The 18,989-nt window shown below is 42.6% G+C and overlaps 2 protein-coding genes across 3 annotated transcripts in view; one reads left to right on the top strand and one right to left on the bottom strand.

The window, feature by feature from the left end:
• Positions 1 to 18,989, top strand: part of LOC145412627 (methionine synthase-like) — a 419,211-nt gene that overhangs the window by 174,034 nt on the left and 226,188 nt on the right. The window lies entirely within an intron of this gene.
• Positions 1,600 to 2,613, bottom strand: LOC145412504 (uncharacterized). The gene has a single exon (XM_080282391.1). The coding sequence runs from the start codon at positions 2,596 to 2,598 to the stop codon at positions 1,600 to 1,602; it is 999 nt and encodes a 332-aa protein (XP_080138517.1). The 5' UTR covers positions 2,599 to 2,613.

Here is an 18,989-nt window from a genome sequence, read left to right as displayed (position 1 = left end):
TCTCGTCCTGTATAGTAGCATTGAGAGTGAATGTCACTTTCATCTTCACTCTCATAACTCATAGTATTCAGACATGCTAGAGTGAAACTTTCACTTTCATTACTCCTAGGGTATATACTCGTATTCTTATAATACGACGCATTTACATTTCTATTTACGTTCTCTATTTTATTTACGTTATTTACATTTCTATTTTATTTACACTGTGTTATGCACTGTCACTTGAAGTAACTTATAAAACTATTTTCCATTGTTCACGTATATTTACATTCATTACTTTCACTTGCTGTTTACACATTATTTACACATTATTTACAATTCCACTTGCACTGTTTTACTCAATAGAAAGATCGTAGTCACTCTTTTATCAATTGTCAGCCCTTTACCTCTTTCCACATGAGGTTTAGTAGGGGGTAAAGGTCACAGGGCCCTTTGCATGGGGGTGAAAAAGTCCCTGAAGTCAGCAAGACGAAACAGACGTACCTCCACTTCGGAAGATGAGAGTAAACTGATAAGGGAGGGCTGGGTGGAGGCCTACTTAGGGGATATTCAGTACTACCAATGTTAGCTCTTGAAACAGCTACGTATAGCACTGAAATGATTGGCAGGAAATCTAGACAATACATTATAAATTAGGTAGTTCCAGGTGAATGTAAATATCACTTAGGCTTCTCCCTTCCCTCCTTATATGTATATTTATTACGAAAATAGATTATACGGCATATTTCAAGGGGAAAAAAACAGCGAAAATTAGTGAACGAGTGCACATGAGGTGTTGTCAGGTGATAATTAGCCAATTCCAGGTGTATGGCACTCTCACTTACCTTATTTCTTTCTTGTATATATTATTTGGTATAAGAATAGGGCATAGGGCTTATTTCAATGGATGAAATCAGTGAAAAATTCCAGGGAAGATTTACTTAGCGTAGCACGGCCGGGCAGGCGAGAGGATAGGGTAATGGAGGGGGGGTAGGGAGGGGAGTCAAGAACGGGGAGAAATGGCTAAATTGTCAACAATGGATGGGAGTACAGATGAGATTAGGAGTGTTGCCTAGTGTTGGACATTGGCAGTACTGATAGATGATACATGCCCCCACTTGGAAGCCCGGGTGAATTCAAAATAACACAGAATCACAAAAGTGACGCCCCGCGGTATGATCCCTTGCTCCCAAGCGTCACGAAAGTGATGCCCCGCGGTTAAGGGGTTAATAAGCCGAATTGCCTGTTCGAAGTTTTCCGTTTTGAAATGCTTATAATTAATGTGCTTATTTAGTTTTTCCAGGTTAAGGATCATTCTAAAACTTCCATCCTTTTTCCCCCGCAGAAAAACTGGGGATATAATTTGTTCTTCTTGTCTGTGTGTTTCCTTGATAACTTTAAGATCTAACAGCTTTTCAATTTCCTGACAAATAATGACCTTTTCCTCCTCACTAAAAACATATTCATTTCCTTCAGAAAATAAGTGACTGATATCATGAACATTAATGTCAAGATGGCAATGTGTAACAATATCCAAAAAATGAGGATCATTGGTTATTTTATGCCACTCATGCACAAAATATTGAAGCCTGCCGGCTTCAAATTTATGACTCACTTCAGTTATTGCCGGGGATTGCTTTGTCCCCGCCCTCTGGAGTTTTTCGCCTCCGAACCCTTCCGTGAGAAGGATTGCCAGTGGTCACTCCTGTGTCCATATGTCCGCTGTCCATAGGGGTGGAACCTGCACGAAAATCCTCTGTAGGGGGTTTTTCCAGAGGAGCCTCTGACTTTTCCTGCACCGAATTTCCATGTTTGAAATGGTTTCTTTGGTGTGATCTTGTTTTTCAATTTCTCCGACTCCTCGATGTGCTTGGCAAATTGAGAAACATCATCACCGAACAAGAGCCAAGTCATTGGCACCTTATCTGAGCATAAGTGAGCATATTTCTGATTGATCTCGTGCGTCAAGTTGTTCTTGTGGTTAGCATTTCCCAGTAATGCTAGCGCGCCATTAAGCATGCCGACTTCATGGGCAACATCTGGTTGTCCTTCTTGGGCGACTTTGTCCAGCACCGTGAGTGACTTGGTGATTATTGTGGCAGCTTTTATAATGTCCTTACTAACTTCTTTCATATGAAAATCAGCCTTTTTGGCATCGGTTTTCAGCGCATCCAAAACTTGTGTGTTACATTCAACCGGGGCTAGAGCATGACAGTTGCTCGGTCTCTTGGTAATGTCGTCAACCAAAATTTCTTTGTATTCCTCCTCCCGCATGCCGTAATCAAACACATGATTCACCATGTCGGCAACATGCTTGTCAACCTCAACAGATACATCTTCAACAGGACCGTAAGTCTTGGCGCACTGCAGGAGGACACTACCAGTGAACACTTCACCCTGAGTGTCACTGTCACCACTAGAATCATGACGCTGAACCGATTGAAAACCGGAAAAACCAGTGATTGAGTCGGAATCAATCACCTCTGTGGGTTGGCTGTTAGCATTCTCCCCAAAGTCACAGTCAGTGCTGACGTTAATGGCGCCGCCTGTAGCCAAGCTTCTCTTCTCCTTCAATTTCTTCACATCACTCCGTACCTCAGCCAAAGCTTCCATCACCATGGCCCAGGGTGGAGAATTAACCTCATCCCGTGAAGTAGAGGTTAAAGGATGAGTGGGTGGAGGATCACACTCACCTTCACTATCTGAGCCGTGACCCCGGGTATGCTTATGTACCTGTCTAGAACATTCCTGTTGGGAAGAGCGGCTCCTGGACCTGGACAGATCCTTTCTATGCGATGAACCCTTGCTCCCATGCCTTCCATGGCTGGACTTGTCCTCTGTGCCTGATAACTGTTTGCTGAGAGATCCTTCCGGGACATCAGACATGGCGGCAGCAGGCTGGCAGTGGTGGTACAGCCGACTCAGTCTGAGAGTCGTAAACTCTCCCAAGTGCACCAAAATGGGCACTTACCCGCTCCTACACAGATCACGGGTGACGAGGCAACCTGCTCCTAAACGGATGACAGGCTGTGGCAAAGCCTTTCCGCTTCTAAATGGATAACGGGAAGAAGGCAGCCAAATCTTGATTCCCAAGTCGGAGTATGCGTGTGGTCGGTGTGAAAACAACACAGCAACTGGTGGTGTGAGGCAGCGCGGTGTATCTCATGGGAAAGCAGACTTTAGCAGAGAAGTGATTTGCTGAAATAAAATCGAAATTTAAACTGAACTTTGTATGGGAAAAATTAGTTTGGATCCAGGGCCTCCAAACCTAACTACGTAAAATGATGATTTTTTGCCCACACCCCCTGTAAACTTTATGAACTATAATTGTGGTTAAGTAACTGTAGTTCTGCATTGTATTGCCATACTGCCAGCAAGTGTATACTTGGTGTATTTGTGCTCTTTCCTGTATTGCCATTTCTCCTTTGGCTGCTTCCATGTTTTGGCGGGGAGTTATCTGATCGCGAATTGACATGACGGTGAATTGTCTCGGAACCATATCTTCATAGGCTTCACATTTGAATTAATGATGTTGATTTTCATTCTTTTCATGACACATGTCACATATTAAGTTAGGCTCATACTTTTGCTTATAATTTCCCTTCACTCCTAGCATTTTGGTTTGCATAAAAAATATTATCTTTGTTTTGGTTGGAGTCAGGCCTGGAGAGTGTCGAAAAATGTGATTTTGCATCGAAAAGTGAGGTAGGTGGACCACTCCAAAATGCATCGAAATTCGAATTGTCGAATTCTAAACCGTCGAAATTCGAAATTCCACTGTGTGTATATATATATATATATATATATATATATATTGTTACGGAACAGAGAAAGATAATGTACACATTAAGTGAGAATACTAAGAGTCACTACTGTCCCGTAAAGTTCCAGGTTCAAAACAAAAGAGTTAGGTAAAATTACAAGTTAAAGTTTAATGCTCAAACTAACAACAAAACATTCAGGACTCATAAGGACAATGTAATGGCAAAAAAACAGGTTAAATATATGGTTAACTGCAATAGCCTCTATTAACACGAAATTAGCATGAGTAAATTTATCTAAGTCAGCCCTGTTAAAATGAGATACCAGATAATACTCAGTGAATGCCAGATATATTATTACAGATACAAAATATTATTAATGATGGCTGACAACAAGAACCTTACATGAATTACAAAAACCCTACTAGGCATAAGAATCAACACCTTACGCTACACAGTACAAGAAAAAATGCAATAACAGTTATACTCAAATTACACAGCTGCTAGATGGTTGGAGACTTCCTGAGCATCACAATAATAACAACTGTACAGGGGAGGACAGAGATGTGAACAAAATGAGGAGTAGATCTAAGTGGCAATAATGCAGAGACTGAGCTCATTATATAGGGGCCAGCAGAGCTTGATACAACTTGTAAGAAGGACGCGCAAATGAAGCCATAGGGGACAAAGAGCTGACAGTCCTACTCTGAACAACAGAAAGGACGACTTACTCTACTATAACGGTAGAAGGGGGGACTGAGGCAGAATACGCTCGTGATCAAACATGCAGCATACTGTGTGTGAAAATTACACAAAGGATGATGAAATCATAGGCTATGTAACACCTCCCCACAAAGAAAAAGAAATTTACAAAGGAAATTTCTTATTACTCTAAAACAATCTGTCTAAAGTCTAAATAAGCAATCTGCAATAACATTTTCTTTCCCCTTGACATGTTGTATGTCTAATGAATACTCCTGAAGAAGTAGACTCCATCTTGTCAATCTCTGATTTTTATCTTTAAACTTACTAAGGAATTTCAGTGGGTTATGATTGGTATAAATGACTATGGGGTCAAAACCAGAACACAAATAAAATGAAAAATGCTGTAAACCCAAAATCAAGGCCAAAAGCTCTTTCTCAATAGTTGAGTAGTTCTTTCGAGGTGGAGTGAACTTCTTACTGTAGTAAGATACAGGGTGTTCAATACCCTGATCATCCTCTTGCAGCAAAACAGCCCCAGCTCCTGTATCACTTGCATCAACAGCCATCTTAAAAGGCTTAGCAAAATTTGGAGTAGCGAGCACTGGCTGACTTAATAAGATAGCTTTAAGTTTGTTGAAAGAGGATTCACAGTTATCGGTCCAGACAAATTTAACTCCCTTTTTCAGTAGGTCTGTAAGTGGTGATACAAGAATTGAAAAGTTAAGAACAGATCTCCTGTAATAACCTACCATTCCCAAAAATCTTTGTAGCTCTTTCCTACTTTTAGGTCTGGGAAGATCACTTATAACCTGAACCTTAGCTGCTGGTGGTGCAACATGTCCATCACCAATTACGTACCCAAGGTACTGAACTTTAGCTTGACCAAACTCACACTTTGATAAATTAGCTACAAGATTAGCCTGAACCAAACGCTCAAGAAATTTACTGACATGGCATAGGTGATCTTTCCAGTTGTCGCTGAAGATTAATACATCATCAATATAAACAACACACCCTGCCAAACCCTCTGTTACAACATTCATGAGCTTCTGAAATGTGGCTGGTGCATTCTTCATACCATATGGCATTACAGAACATGCAAAAGTCTTTCCTAGTGTTACAAAACATGAGATCTCCCTAGCACGTTCAGTCATAGGTACTTGCCAGTATCCCTTTAACAAATCAAACTTACTTATGTACCTAGCCTTTCCGATCTTGTCTATGCAATCTTCCACGCGAGGGAGAGGGTAAGTGTCTGTTTTGGTTATCTGATTAACACGTCTGTAGTCAGTGCAAAGCCGCTGTGACCCACCTGGCTTAGGGACTAGAGTGACAGGAGAACTCCACTCGCTCTGACAGGGCTCAATCATCTTGTGGTCCAACAGGTAGCCAAGCTCCTTCTCGATGAGAGGAACTTTCACTGGGTTCACACGGTAAGGAGGCAGTTTAATTGGCTTTGCGTCTCCAACATCAACATCATGCATCAACACAGTGGTTCTTCCTGGAGTGGCATGGAACACTTGCGGGTACTCCTGCAGTAATGCCGAAAACTCCTGCCTTTCCTCGGGAGGTAGATGAGAAAGCTTAGTCTGGAGATCATTCATGATATCAGGATTCTTCCCCAAACTATCACTCAGGCTCATGCTGCATGGGAGAACTTCACTTGCAGACTCGGGTGGAACAGCTACAGTGCAGACTGGGTTATTTTCGTCCCGCCTGTGATATAACTTTAGCATGTTGATGTGACAAAGTTGCTTATTCTTCCTACGATCTGGTGTGGTGATGACATAGTTGACATCACTGAGTTTCTTCTCCACGAAATAAGGACCACTAAACTTGGCTTGAAGAGGTTGCCCATGCACCGGTAGCAGAATCAAAACCTGATCTCCTGGCTGAAAGTGGTGTAACCTGGACTTCTTATCATACCAAGTCTTCATCTTCTCCTGAGCAGCTCCTAAATTCTCTCTCGCCAGTTGTAAAGCAGTGGACAGCCATTCTTTGAACTTCATCACATACTCCAGCAGGTTGACGTCATCTTCCTCCGACAGCCAGCATTCCTTGAGTAGCTTAAGGGGTCCTCTTACTTCATGGCCAAACAGTAGTTCAAAAGGTGAGAAGCCCAGTGATTCATTTGGAGATTCTCTTGCGGCAAACACAACGAATGGAAGACCTTTATCCCAGTCTTTCTGATGTTCCAAACAGTATTTCTTGAGCATCGATTTGAGTGTTTGATGATATCTCTCCAACGCTCCTTGGGTCTGGGGATGGTAAGCTGAAGACGTGATCTGGGTGATGCCCAACTCTTTCAGAGACTGCTTGAAAACATTTGACATGAAATTACTTCCCCGGTCTGACTGTACCTCCTTGGGCAGACCAAACTTTGTGAAGAACCCTAGCATTTCCTGAACCACGTTCTTTGCTGAGATATTTCTAAGTGGAATGGCTTCAGGATAACGAGTAGCCATATCAATCAGGGTCAACACATAAGAAAATCCTGAAGAAGTCTTAGGAAGAGGGCCCACAATATCCACCAACACACGGGTGAAAGGCGCCTCAAAAGGAGGAATGGGAACTAGAGGTGCAACCTTTTCGGTCTGATTACACTTCCCCACAACTTGACAGGTGTGACAAGACTTACAATACCAGGAAACATCCCTGAAGATACCTGGCCAGTAGAAGTGTTTCAAAATGCGTGCCACAGTCTTCCTCACTCCAAGGTGTCCTGCCAAACTGGAATCATGAGCCACTCTAATGATATCCTGCCTACAAACACGAGGGATGACAACTTGATGTACAACCTCCCATTCACAGTTGGCTGATGCTGTTGGGGGTCTCCACTTCCTCATAAGTACTCCTGACTTTATATAATAACAAGTAGAAGCACCAGCTGACTCTTCCTCACTGCAAGCAGAGTTAGCTAGACCTTTCAACTCAGGGTCAGCAACCTGCAACTCAACCAACTCTTGACGAGACAAATTATCAACACTACGGGGTACTGCCTCATCTGGTGAGTGGTCCAAATTAGCAAGAAAAGTGTCAGCTAGGATAACATCATCATCATCATTATCCTCTAAATCACCAGTAACTTCAGACTTAGCCCTAGTGACAGCACATGCAGGGAACACATCAGGGACATCACAATCCTGGGTCGCAGCCACTGGCTCACTAGACAACTGAGGAGCTGGACACACTTGACTTCCACCAATATCATTTCCAAGTAAGAAAGTTACACCTGACATTGGGAGTGTCTCAACCAACCCAACCATAACGGAACCATTAACAAAACCAGACTCTAAATTCACTCTGCACAGAGGGACAGAGAAGTAATTATTCCCTACACCTTGTAAGATTACAGTTTCATCAGAGGAATTAACATTAGAGCCTAGAACACTGGTCAGCATAAGGGATTGGCAAGCACCTGTATCACGATATATTTTAACTGATTTCCTGTCATTACTGTCCAGAGGACTGACAAAACCATCAGACAGGAAATTAGCACATGAACTCTTGAGAGTGTCACCCACGTTACTGCTCAAAAGAGGAGCTCCATCATGAGAATTTAAGTTACCCCTCAAAGCAGGTTCAGTAACTCAGTTAAAGAATTCTGGGAACTCTCAAGGGTGGACACTAGACCAATTGACTGAATATTTAAAGACTCCTTTTTGTTCACATCACGCTGTCTTCTGAAACATTTCTCCGTAGTATGACCAAGCTTACTACAATAAGTACATTTACTTTTCTGAAATCTAGAGGCGAAGCTGGTATTTACTTCCTGAGAAACATCATCTTTATTCTCTTTCCTGTTACCTGTACTCTGAGTAGATGCAACGTACTTACTCTCAGCTTTCCTTTTTTCTCTAGAATATCTCTTGTGAGTGAGAACATATTCATCAGCTAAAACTGCAGCATCAGACAAATTATCTGTTCTTTTCTCATCAAGATATAGGCTTACATCTTTACTAATACACCTTTTGAAGTCCTCCAGCAAAATCATCTGCTTAAATTTACCAAAATCAGAATCCACATTCTTAGAATTTAACCACTGCTCTAACAGATCTTTGATTTTTGCATACTCAACATGGGATTGCTTATCTTGCTTGTAAGTTGTCCTAAATTTTACTCTATAGGCTTCAGGAACAAGCTCATAGGCCTTAAGAATCAAGCTCTTAACTACATCATAATTATCAGATTGATCCTGAGGCAAAGATGCATAAGTTACTTGAGCTTTACCGGTGAGAACAGTCTGAAGGAGTACTGGCCAATACTTTTTTGACCAATTAAAACCTGTAGCTACCCTCTCAAACAACTGAAAATACTTTGTTAAATCAGATTCATTAAAAGGAGGGACAAGTTTAACATTTTTAGCCACATCAAAATCATCAGAGCTAGATGATCCAGTTCCATCTTGTTTCATGCGATACTCATGGTCTGCCTGAAGCCTAGCTAGTTCAATTTGTGCCTGAGCCTGTATCTGTGCCTCCTGAATCCGAGCCTGAGATTCAGCCTCCTTAGCATTTACTTGAAATTCAGCCTCCTTAACACGAGCCTCCTGCAGGGCTAGCTGTAACTTAGCTATTTCAATCTGCGTTTGCTCATTTGGAGGAGTTACATTAAACAAGCTCTTATTAATCATGCCAACAATTTGATCTTTAGAATGATGAGAGCGAACAGCAATTCCCAATTGTTGAGCAACAAGCTTAAGTTCATTCTTTGTTCTGTTTTCTACATCACACACTGTTTGCACATTTGACAAAAAATCTTTGGCTTCATCAAGCGTAGTAATAGTAGACATCATGAATAAATCACAGTCACAAAATATCAAGCAATATCCTTATGATAATATCCTGAATATCCTGATATGAGGTCGCCAAATTTATGTTACGGAACAGAGAAAGATAATGTACACATTAAGTGATAATACTATGAGTCACTACTGTCCCGTAAAGTTCCAGGTTCAAAACAAAAGAGTTAGGTAAAATTACAAGTTAAAGTTTAATGCTCAAACTAACAACAAAACATTCAGGACTCATAAAGATAATGTAATGGCAAAAAACAGGTTAAATATATGGTTAACTGCAACAGCCTCTATTAACACGAAATTAGCATGAGTAAATTTATCTAAGTCAGCCCTGTTAAAATGAGATACCAGATAATACTCAGTGAATGCCAGATATATTAATACAGATACAAAATATTATTAATGATGGCTGACAACAAGAACCTTACATGAATTACAAAAACCCTACTAGGCATAAGAATTAACACCTTACGCTACACAGTTCAAGAAAAAATGCAATAACAGTTATACTCAAATTACACAGCTGCTAGATGGTTGGAGACTTCCTGAGCACTCACAGTAATAACAGCTGTACAGAGGAGGACAGAGATGTGAACAAAATGAGGAGTAGATCTAAGTGGCAATAATGCAGAGACTGAGCTCATTATATAGGGGCCAGCAGAGCTTGATACAACTTGTAAGAAGGACGCGCAAATGAAGCCATAGGGGACAAAGAGCTGATAATCCTACTCTGAACAACAGAAAGGACGACTTACTCTACTATAACGGTAGAAGGGGGGACTGAGGCAGAACACGCTCGTGATCAAACATGCAGCATACTGTGCGTTATAATTACACAAAGGATGATGAAATCATAGGCTATGTAACAATATATATATATATCCCATTGGATTCCAGAGCTGCTGGGCAAGGCACTGTTCTGGGAGGGTCCTAAGCGTACCATCCTCTGCCAATCGGCTCATAGTCGCAAAGCTTATAGGTCCCTACCTGGGGGTTCCCTGCTTTATTAAGATTTGAGAAATCCCATTTGTGTCCAATACTGGGGACACTGTGCTCCAGTGAGTTAAAGAAACTGATAGATTTGCCAGCCATTAATCCATTGGATCGCAGAGCTGCTGGGCGAGGCACTGTTCTGGGACGGTCTTAAGCGTACCGACCTCCGCCTATTGGCTCATAGTCGTGAAGCTCATAGGTCCCTACCTGGGGGTTCTCTATTTTATTAAGTTTTGAAAAATCCCAGTTGTATCCAATACTGGGGACACTGTGCTGCAATGGGTTATATAGATAGATAGAGAGATAGATAGATGGATGATAGATAGATAGATAGATTGATAGATATACATACACAGTGATCCCTCAGTTATCTGGACACTCATTATCCGGATGTGTTCGGTATCCGGACGCTGGACCTTGGCTTTATTAAACCATTATCCAAATTTACTTACAACTATCTGAACCTAAAAGTGGCCGAGAACTTCAGCCAGTTAGCCGACATGTCCAAACATTTGGTATCGTGGCCACTGGACTTGAACCATGTGGGGGAAGTAGTCTGTAACCCACAACCAGAGTTAAAATGTTTGTCTGTCCCTGTACTGAACGGTCAGAATCACGTGCTCGTCCTATCACTTCCCACGAACTTCCAGCACCCGAGTAATATGACTGTAACCTGCAAGTGGTGTCAAAACGTCTGTACGCATTCCTCATCGTATGTCTGATATTGCTTGGCCACAGAGGCTAAGTCGTTCCCAACCGCCGCCACCATCAAACACAGACCACAAACCATGAGTACATGTTCGGTGACAGTTGCCATCCGCCTCTTTACTGAAAGTCGAAAGTCCCCCGGTCATGGTGAGTTGTGTTTCCACATGGCTACTCGGCGTCTAATAGACTACAAGACACGAGTAAATGTATGGCAAAAGCACCCATCCGCCTGTTGACAGAATGGGGAGAATCCTGCCCACAGCCTAGCTCTCATCCCCCAGTCCCTACCTTCTTCTGTGGTGATAACATGGACTCGCGAGTCTTCAAAGGTTTTTGCGATTTATTCGACTGCTGTTGGTCGTATTGAAATGTCCCACTAACCATGAGAAAGCTCACGAAATTCTGCGTATAGACTTATGTTTAACTCTTGGAAGATTCTGGCACTATTTTGAACTAGGATGGTGGGAATTTATAGGAAGGTAAATTTTACTCCTGAACACTTTATTCTTGCATGAATTTCTGTACTCTTACCCGTCAGTTTTATGTGTTTTTATTAGCTTATCTTATAGTATAAACACCAGTGAAGATGATGGTATACCATTTGTACCAAGACTGTATAACCAAATTCCAGTGGCATATTTGGCCGTGGGATTTTTTTTTTTTTTTTTTTTTTTACCCTGAGAGCAATCTCTCGTCACAGACAACTGGTTTTCAAACTGTCGTCAGTTTTTTTTTTTTTTGGTGGATTTTTGTTGTTTATGTATTGTTTTCATGATGTTTAGCATTAATATGGATAATCCCATGTATGTTTTGATGTCTAAATGCGTTATGGCAGAATGACTGAAAAACTGCCAAAATTAGAAGGGGTACTGTACATATGCTTGTGTATAGGTTTGGTGTTTTTTGGTTTTCAATGTGTGTGTGTGTGTGTGTGTGTATGTGTGTGTTTTTTTAATGTGTGTTTTGATATCTAAATATGGCAGATTGACCTGAAACGAGTGCCAAAATTAGGAGGGGCATTGTACAGTCAAAGATAAAAGTCTATCTGTCTATCTATTGCCAGACGCCTCAATCCTGTTTGGGGTGGCCACAAACAAATCGCCTCCAAGTCGCCCTGTCCCCCACCATTTCACTACCCTGCTCCCAACTCACACCCCCCTCTCTCATATACCTCTCCACCCCATCCCTCCATCTCATCCTCGGCCTCCCCCTCCCTCTTCTCTCCTCCACCTCACTCACATACACTCTGTTCGTCAGTCTTTCACCCTCCATCCTCTCCACATGGCCAAACCACCTCAGTGTGTTCCTCATAACGCTTCCTATCACATCCACATCCACACCACAATGCTCCTTTATATCCTCATTTGTCAGCCTCTCTTTCCATGTGACTGCACAGGCTCCTCTTAAATAACTCATTTCCACTGCTCTCACTCTTGACTTGTGTCCTTCCAACAACGTCCAAGCTTCACTTCCATACGTTAGAGTTGGTATCACAATACTGTCATGTAGTAACTTTTTCACTTCCATGCTGACTTCCCTGTTTCTTATCACTGCTTTCAAGGAACCAGCAACCTTTCTTCCCTGCTGTACCCTTTCAAGCACTTCACCCTCCAAACCTGCAACCCTACTCATCACACTACCCAAGTACTTAAATGTACTCACATTTTCCAATTCCTCACCATCCAACCTCGCTGTACATTCACTGACTTCGCCTCTCTCAAAGACCATCACTTTACTCTTCCCTACATTCACCTTTAGATTCCATTTCTTACACACACTCCGAAACTCATCCACCAAGCCTTGCAGCTCCCCTTTGTCTTCACTCAACAACACAGTATCATCTGCAAACAACAGTACAGGGAGTTTCCAAAGACTATCCTCTCTCACCAGGGCCACTCCAACATCCACTACCCTACCTTGTACCTCTTTTATTACCCCATCCATGTACAGATTGAACAACCATGGAGACATGACACATCCCTGTTTCAACCCAACTATCTATCTATCTATCTATTGCCAGACGCCTCAATCCCGTTTGGGGTGGCCACAAACAAATCGCCTCCAAGTCGCCCTGTCCCCCGCCATTTCACTCCCCTGCTCCCAACTCACACCCCCCTCTCTCATATACCTCTCCACCCCGTCTCTCCATCTCATCCTCGGCCTCCCCCTCCCTCTTTCCCCCTCCACCTCACTCACATACACTCTCTTCGTCAGTCTTTCACCCTCCATCCTCTCCACATGGCCAAACCACCTCAGTGTGTTCCTCATAACGCTTCCTATCACATCCACATCAACACCACAATGCTCCTTTATATCCTCATTCGTCAGCCTGTCTCTCCATGTGACTCCACAGGCTCCTCTTAAATAACTCATTTCCACTGCTCTCACTCTTGACTTGTGTCCTTCCAACAACGTCCAAGCTTCACTTCCGTACGTTAGAGTTGGTATCACAATACTGTCATGTAGTAACTTTTTCACTTCCATGCTCACTTCCCTGTTTCTTATCACTGCTTTCAAAGAACCAGCAACCTTTCTTCCCTGCTGTACCCTTTCAAGCACTTCACCCTCCAAACCTCCATCCTTACTCATCACACTACCCAAGTACTTAAACGTACTCACATTTTCCAATTCCTCACCATCCAACCTCGCTGTACATTCACTGACTTCACCTCTCTCAAAGACCATCACTTTACTCTTCCCTACATTCACCTTTAGATTCCGTTTCTTACACACTCTCTCAAACTCATCCACTAAGCCTTGCAGCTCCCCTTCGTCTTCACTCAACAACACAGTATCATCTGCAAACAACAGTACAGGGAGTTTCCAAACACTATCCTCTCTCACCAGGGCCACTCCAACATCCACTACCCTACCTTGTACCTCTTTTATTACCCCATCCATGTACAGATTGAACAACCATGGAGACATGACACATCCCTGTTTCAACCCAACTTTCAAAGAGAAAAATTCACTTAGTTCACCATCCACACGCACTGCAGCCTTCGCACCATCGTACATACTCTTCACAGCATTCAACAACTTCCCATCTACTCCATATATTCTTAACACTTTCCACAATCCTAGTCTATCCACCCTGTCATATGCTTTCTCCAAATCCATGAAAGCCGCATACAACTTCTTTCCCTTCTCTAGAAACTTTTCCACTAAAGATCTGAGAATGAATATCTGATCTACACAACCTCTTCCCTTCCTAAAGCCTCCCTGTTCTTCTCCAACTAATTTCTCTGTTCTTTCCCTAACTCTGTCAATAGGTATCCTACCATACACTTTTCCTATTATACTAAGAAGACAAATGCCCCTATGATTACCACACACTTCTTTTTCCCCTTTTCCTTTGTACAAGGGAATAATTATACCTGACTTCCAATCCTCCGGGACTCTACCTTCCTCCCAGGCCAATCTGCACATCTTCCACATCCATTCTACTACTATCTCTCCCCCATGCTTCAGCATTTCACCACACACTCCATCACTTCCTGGGGCTTTCCCTGATTTAACTTTCTTCATTGCTTCCACAACTTCTATCCTACTGATTTCTTCCTGTCTTCTCACCTCCCTCCTTCTCCCAGCCATTCCCCAGCCACTTATACTCGCATTACTTCCATCCTCCACGTTCAACAATTCCTTAAAGTGTTCTCTCCATCTGCTCACTTTTTCTCCCTTCTCCACTAGTAATCTACCATTTTTATCTTTCACTCCCCTGCTAACTTGACTTCCACCCTGTCTTACTCTTTTCACCTCTTTCCAGAACATTTTCTTACAGTCCCTCCACTTTACACTCAAATTCCTTCCAAATTCCTCATCCACTCTCTTCTTACTCTCTCTTACTAATCTTTTCACCTCTCTCTTTCTTTCTACATATAACTCTCTTCCACCTCTCAACTTCTTCCACACCCCTATTTCTCATCCATTCATTGTATGCTTTCTTCTTTTGTGCTACAGCCCGTTCCATCTCTTCAGTCCACCATGCTGTTCCTTGCACCCCCCTCCGTCTTCTCTTCCTTCCACACACCACATCACATGCTGCACATATTTCTTCTGTAAATATTCTACACACACCTTCCACGTCCCCCATCTGCTCCAATTCATATTTGCCCAATCGTTCCTCTACTTCTCTCTTATACTCTGCCTTTTTCTCATCCTCTTGTAACCTTTCCACTCTCCTTGCAACTACTCCTTCCTCTCGTCTTTCCCTTCTTCTATTCCTCCATCTTACTTGAACTTTAATTCTGGCCACCACCAAGTAGTGGTCAGAAAGTCCACTCCCCCAACCTTTATAAACTCTTGCATCCAATATACATCTTCGCATCCTTTCATCCACACACACATAATCAATCATTGCCTTCCTTTCACTCAGTTCACCACCCACCCTTCTCATCACTCGCCATGTATACCTGTGGATCATTTTATGCCTGAAGAGGGTATTGGCTATCACCAACCCCCTCCCAGCACAAATGTCCACTAATGCACTCCCATTCTCATCTACCTCAGCAGGCACACCCCACTCACCAACTGTTCCATCCACCATCACATTCCCAACTTTACCATTCATATCACCAATCAAAAACACTCTCTCATTCCTTCCAAACTTTTCCATGCACACTTCTACATTTGTCCAGAACTCTTCTCTCACTCTTCTAGCACGATCTTGCGTTGGCACATACACACACACAATCGCCCACATTTGTATTCCAACTTTCAACTTTACCCACACAATCCTTGATCCAACTGATCCATACTGCCTTATGCTCCTCTTCCATCTTTTACTCACAACTATACATACTCCTTCCTTTGCCCTCTCATTCTCACCTACTCCTGCACATATACCCCATCCATACTCCCATTCTCTCACACTTTCTCCTCTCCATTTTGTTTCAGTTATTCCACTTTCCGAGAGAAAAATTCACATAGTTCACCATCCACACGCACTGCAGCCTTCGCACCATCGTACATACTCTTCACAGCATTCAACAACTTCCCATCTACTCCGTATATTCTTAACACTTTCCACAATCCTTGTCTATCCACCCTGTCATATGCTTTCTCCAAATCCATGAAAGCCGCATACAACTTCTTTCCCTTCTCTAGAAACTTTTCCACTAAAGATCTAATAATGAATATCTGATCTACACAACCTCTTCCCTTCCTAAAGCCTCCCTGTTCTTCTCCAACTAATTTCTCTATTCTTTCTCTAACTCTGTCAATAAGTATCCTACCATACACTTTTCCTATTATACTAAGAAGACAGATGCCCCTATGATTACCACACACTTCTTTTTCCCCTTTTCCTTTGTACAACGGAATAATTATACCTGACTTCCAATCCTCCGGGACTCTACCTTCCTCCCAGGCCAGTCTGCACATCTTCCACATCCATTCTACTACTATCTCTCCCCCATGTTTCAGCATTTCACCACACACTCCATCACTTCCTGAAGCTTTCCCCGATTTAACTTTCTTCATTGCTTCCACAACTTCTCTCCTACTGATTTCTTCCTGTCTTCTCACCTCCCTCCTTCTCCTAGCCAAGCCATTCCCCAGCCACTTATACTCGCATTACTTCCATCCTCCACGTTCAACAATTCCTTAAAGTGTTCTCTCCATCTACTCACTTTTTCTCCCTTCTCCACTAGTAATCTACCATTTTTATCTTTCACTCCCCTGCTAACTTGACTTCCACCCTGTCTTACTCTTTTCACCTCTTTCCAGAACATTTTCTTACAGTCCCTCCACTTTACACTCAAATTCCTTCCAAATTCCTCATCCACTCTCTTCTTACTCTCTCTTACTAATCTTTTCACCTCTCTCTTTCTTTCTACATATAACTCTCTCTTCCGCCTCTCAACTTCTTCCACGCCCCTATTTCTCTTCCATTCATTGTATGCTTTCTTCTTTTGTGCCACAGCCTGTCTCACCTCTTCAGTCCACCACACTGGTCCTTGCACCCCCCTCCGTCTTCTCTTCCTTCCACACACCACATCACATGCTGCACATATTTCTTCTGTAAATATTCTACACACACCTTCCACGTCCCCCATCTGCTCCAATTCATATTTGCCCAATCGTTCCTCCACTTCTCTCTTATACTCTGCCTTTTTCTCATCCTCTTGTAACCCTTCCACTCTCCTTGCAACTACTCCTTCCTCTCGTCGTTCCCTTCTTCTATTCCTCCATCTTACTTGAACTTTAATTCTGGCCACCATCAAGTATTGGTCAGAAAGTCCACTCGCCCAACCTCTATAAACTCCTGCATCCATTACATATCTTCACATCCTTTCATCCACACACACATAATCAATCATTGCCTTCCTTTCATTCAGTTCACCACCCACCCTTCTCATCACTCGCCATGTATACCTGTGGATCATTTTATGCCTGAAGAGGGTATTGGCTATCACCAACCCCCTCCCAGCACAAATGTCCACTAACACACTCCCATTTTCATCTATCTCAGCAGGCACACCCCACTCACCAACTATTCCATCCACCTTCACATTCCCAACTTTACCATTCATATCTTTAATCAAGTACACTTTCATTCCTTCCAAACTTTTCCATGCACACTTCTACATTTGTCCAGAACTCTTCTCTCACTCTTCTAGCATGATCTTGCATTGGCGCATACACACACACAATTGCCCACATTTGTATTCCAACTTTCAACTTTACCCACACAATCCTTGACCCAACTGATCCATACTGTCTTATGCTCTTCTTCCATCTTTTACTCACAACTATACATACTCCTTCCTTTGCCCTCTCATTCTCACCTACTCCTGCACATATACCCCATCCATACTCCCATTCTCTCACACTTTCTCCTCACCATTTTGTTTCAGTTATTCCACATACATCCACTTTCGCACCCTCAAGCACCTGGACAATCTCTCTCTTTCACCTCATCATCCGCTCCCCTTACATTCCACGTTCCGATAACCATGGCCTTTGTCCGGTCCTTAGTCGTCATCGTTTGGTGAGTCCTTGTCCGAGGCTTATTGTTTGTTTTTTTTAGTTGTTTTCCGGGGAGGGGCACTAACCCTCCGTCAACCCTTTTAGTCGCCTTTTATGACAAGCAGGGATACTGGGAGAGTATTCTTGAAAAAAACCCTACCCCCAAGGGGGGGTACAATAAATAAAATAGTGTCAAACCCTGATAATGAAGTCTTGCAAGACAGTGGTAGAGTACAGTACACTTAACTGTACCAAAGGTAGTGTATAGTTCTTAAAAATTACATTTATTGCTACACTTATCACTACAGAAACTCGTCACGTCCGCTTATCACTGGAGCCCTTTTCGGACTTGTCTCACTTAATTTGAATTTCTATCCGAATTAAAATTGTCTGGTGGTCAAAAAAGATCCAAATTAACCAGTTTCCTAATTACAGTATTCGGTTTCAAATTAGAAAGGATTTACTGTATGTATATATATATATATATATATATATATATATATATATATATATATACAGTATATATATATGTACAGTATCCTTGCGTCCAACACGCGTTTGTCCAGCACGATTCGCGTCCAGCACGGAGAGCAAAAAATTAATACGATTTGATACGATCTAAGTACTGTATAACGGGTGTGTAAGCATAACACGGACGGAGCTCTGAGAAGTGGGCGAAATCCGAAGAGTTCGCCTCTAGCACGATCACCTCTGGTCCAACACGGTCATACTGGATGTTCCCGTGACGCTGAGGGCCAATCAAAACTTCCGATCAAGTAGCCTCCTTCGTCCGGTATCGTGACGTGATCGTGATGTCAACCAATGAAAAATGCTTCTGCTTTCATGTGATGTTTTGTTTAAATTTCTCCCGCCACAGTGCCACTCAGTCGCGTAATTCACATTGGATGGTGCTTTTTTCTTGCTGCATTTTCTGCCCTTGCTACTGCATTTTACTCAGCTCATGATGCCTAGGAAGCCTTCTGAGAACCCCAAGAAGTGGCGGCACCTCCCTCAGGCCACCAAGCTAGAATTCATCGAGAGGCAGAAGAAAGGGGAGAGGAATTTCAAAGGAC

Source organism: Coenobita brevimanus, chromosome 93, assembly GCF_032717465.1.
Source record: "Coenobita brevimanus isolate Jiangsu-jjx chromosome 93, ASM3271746v2, whole genome shotgun sequence".
Classification (NCBI taxonomy): Eukaryota; Metazoa; Arthropoda; class Malacostraca; order Decapoda; family Coenobitidae; genus Coenobita; species Coenobita brevimanus.
The sequence above is the reverse complement of the archived record's forward strand: the minus strand, read 5'-3'. Positions and strand labels throughout refer to the sequence as shown.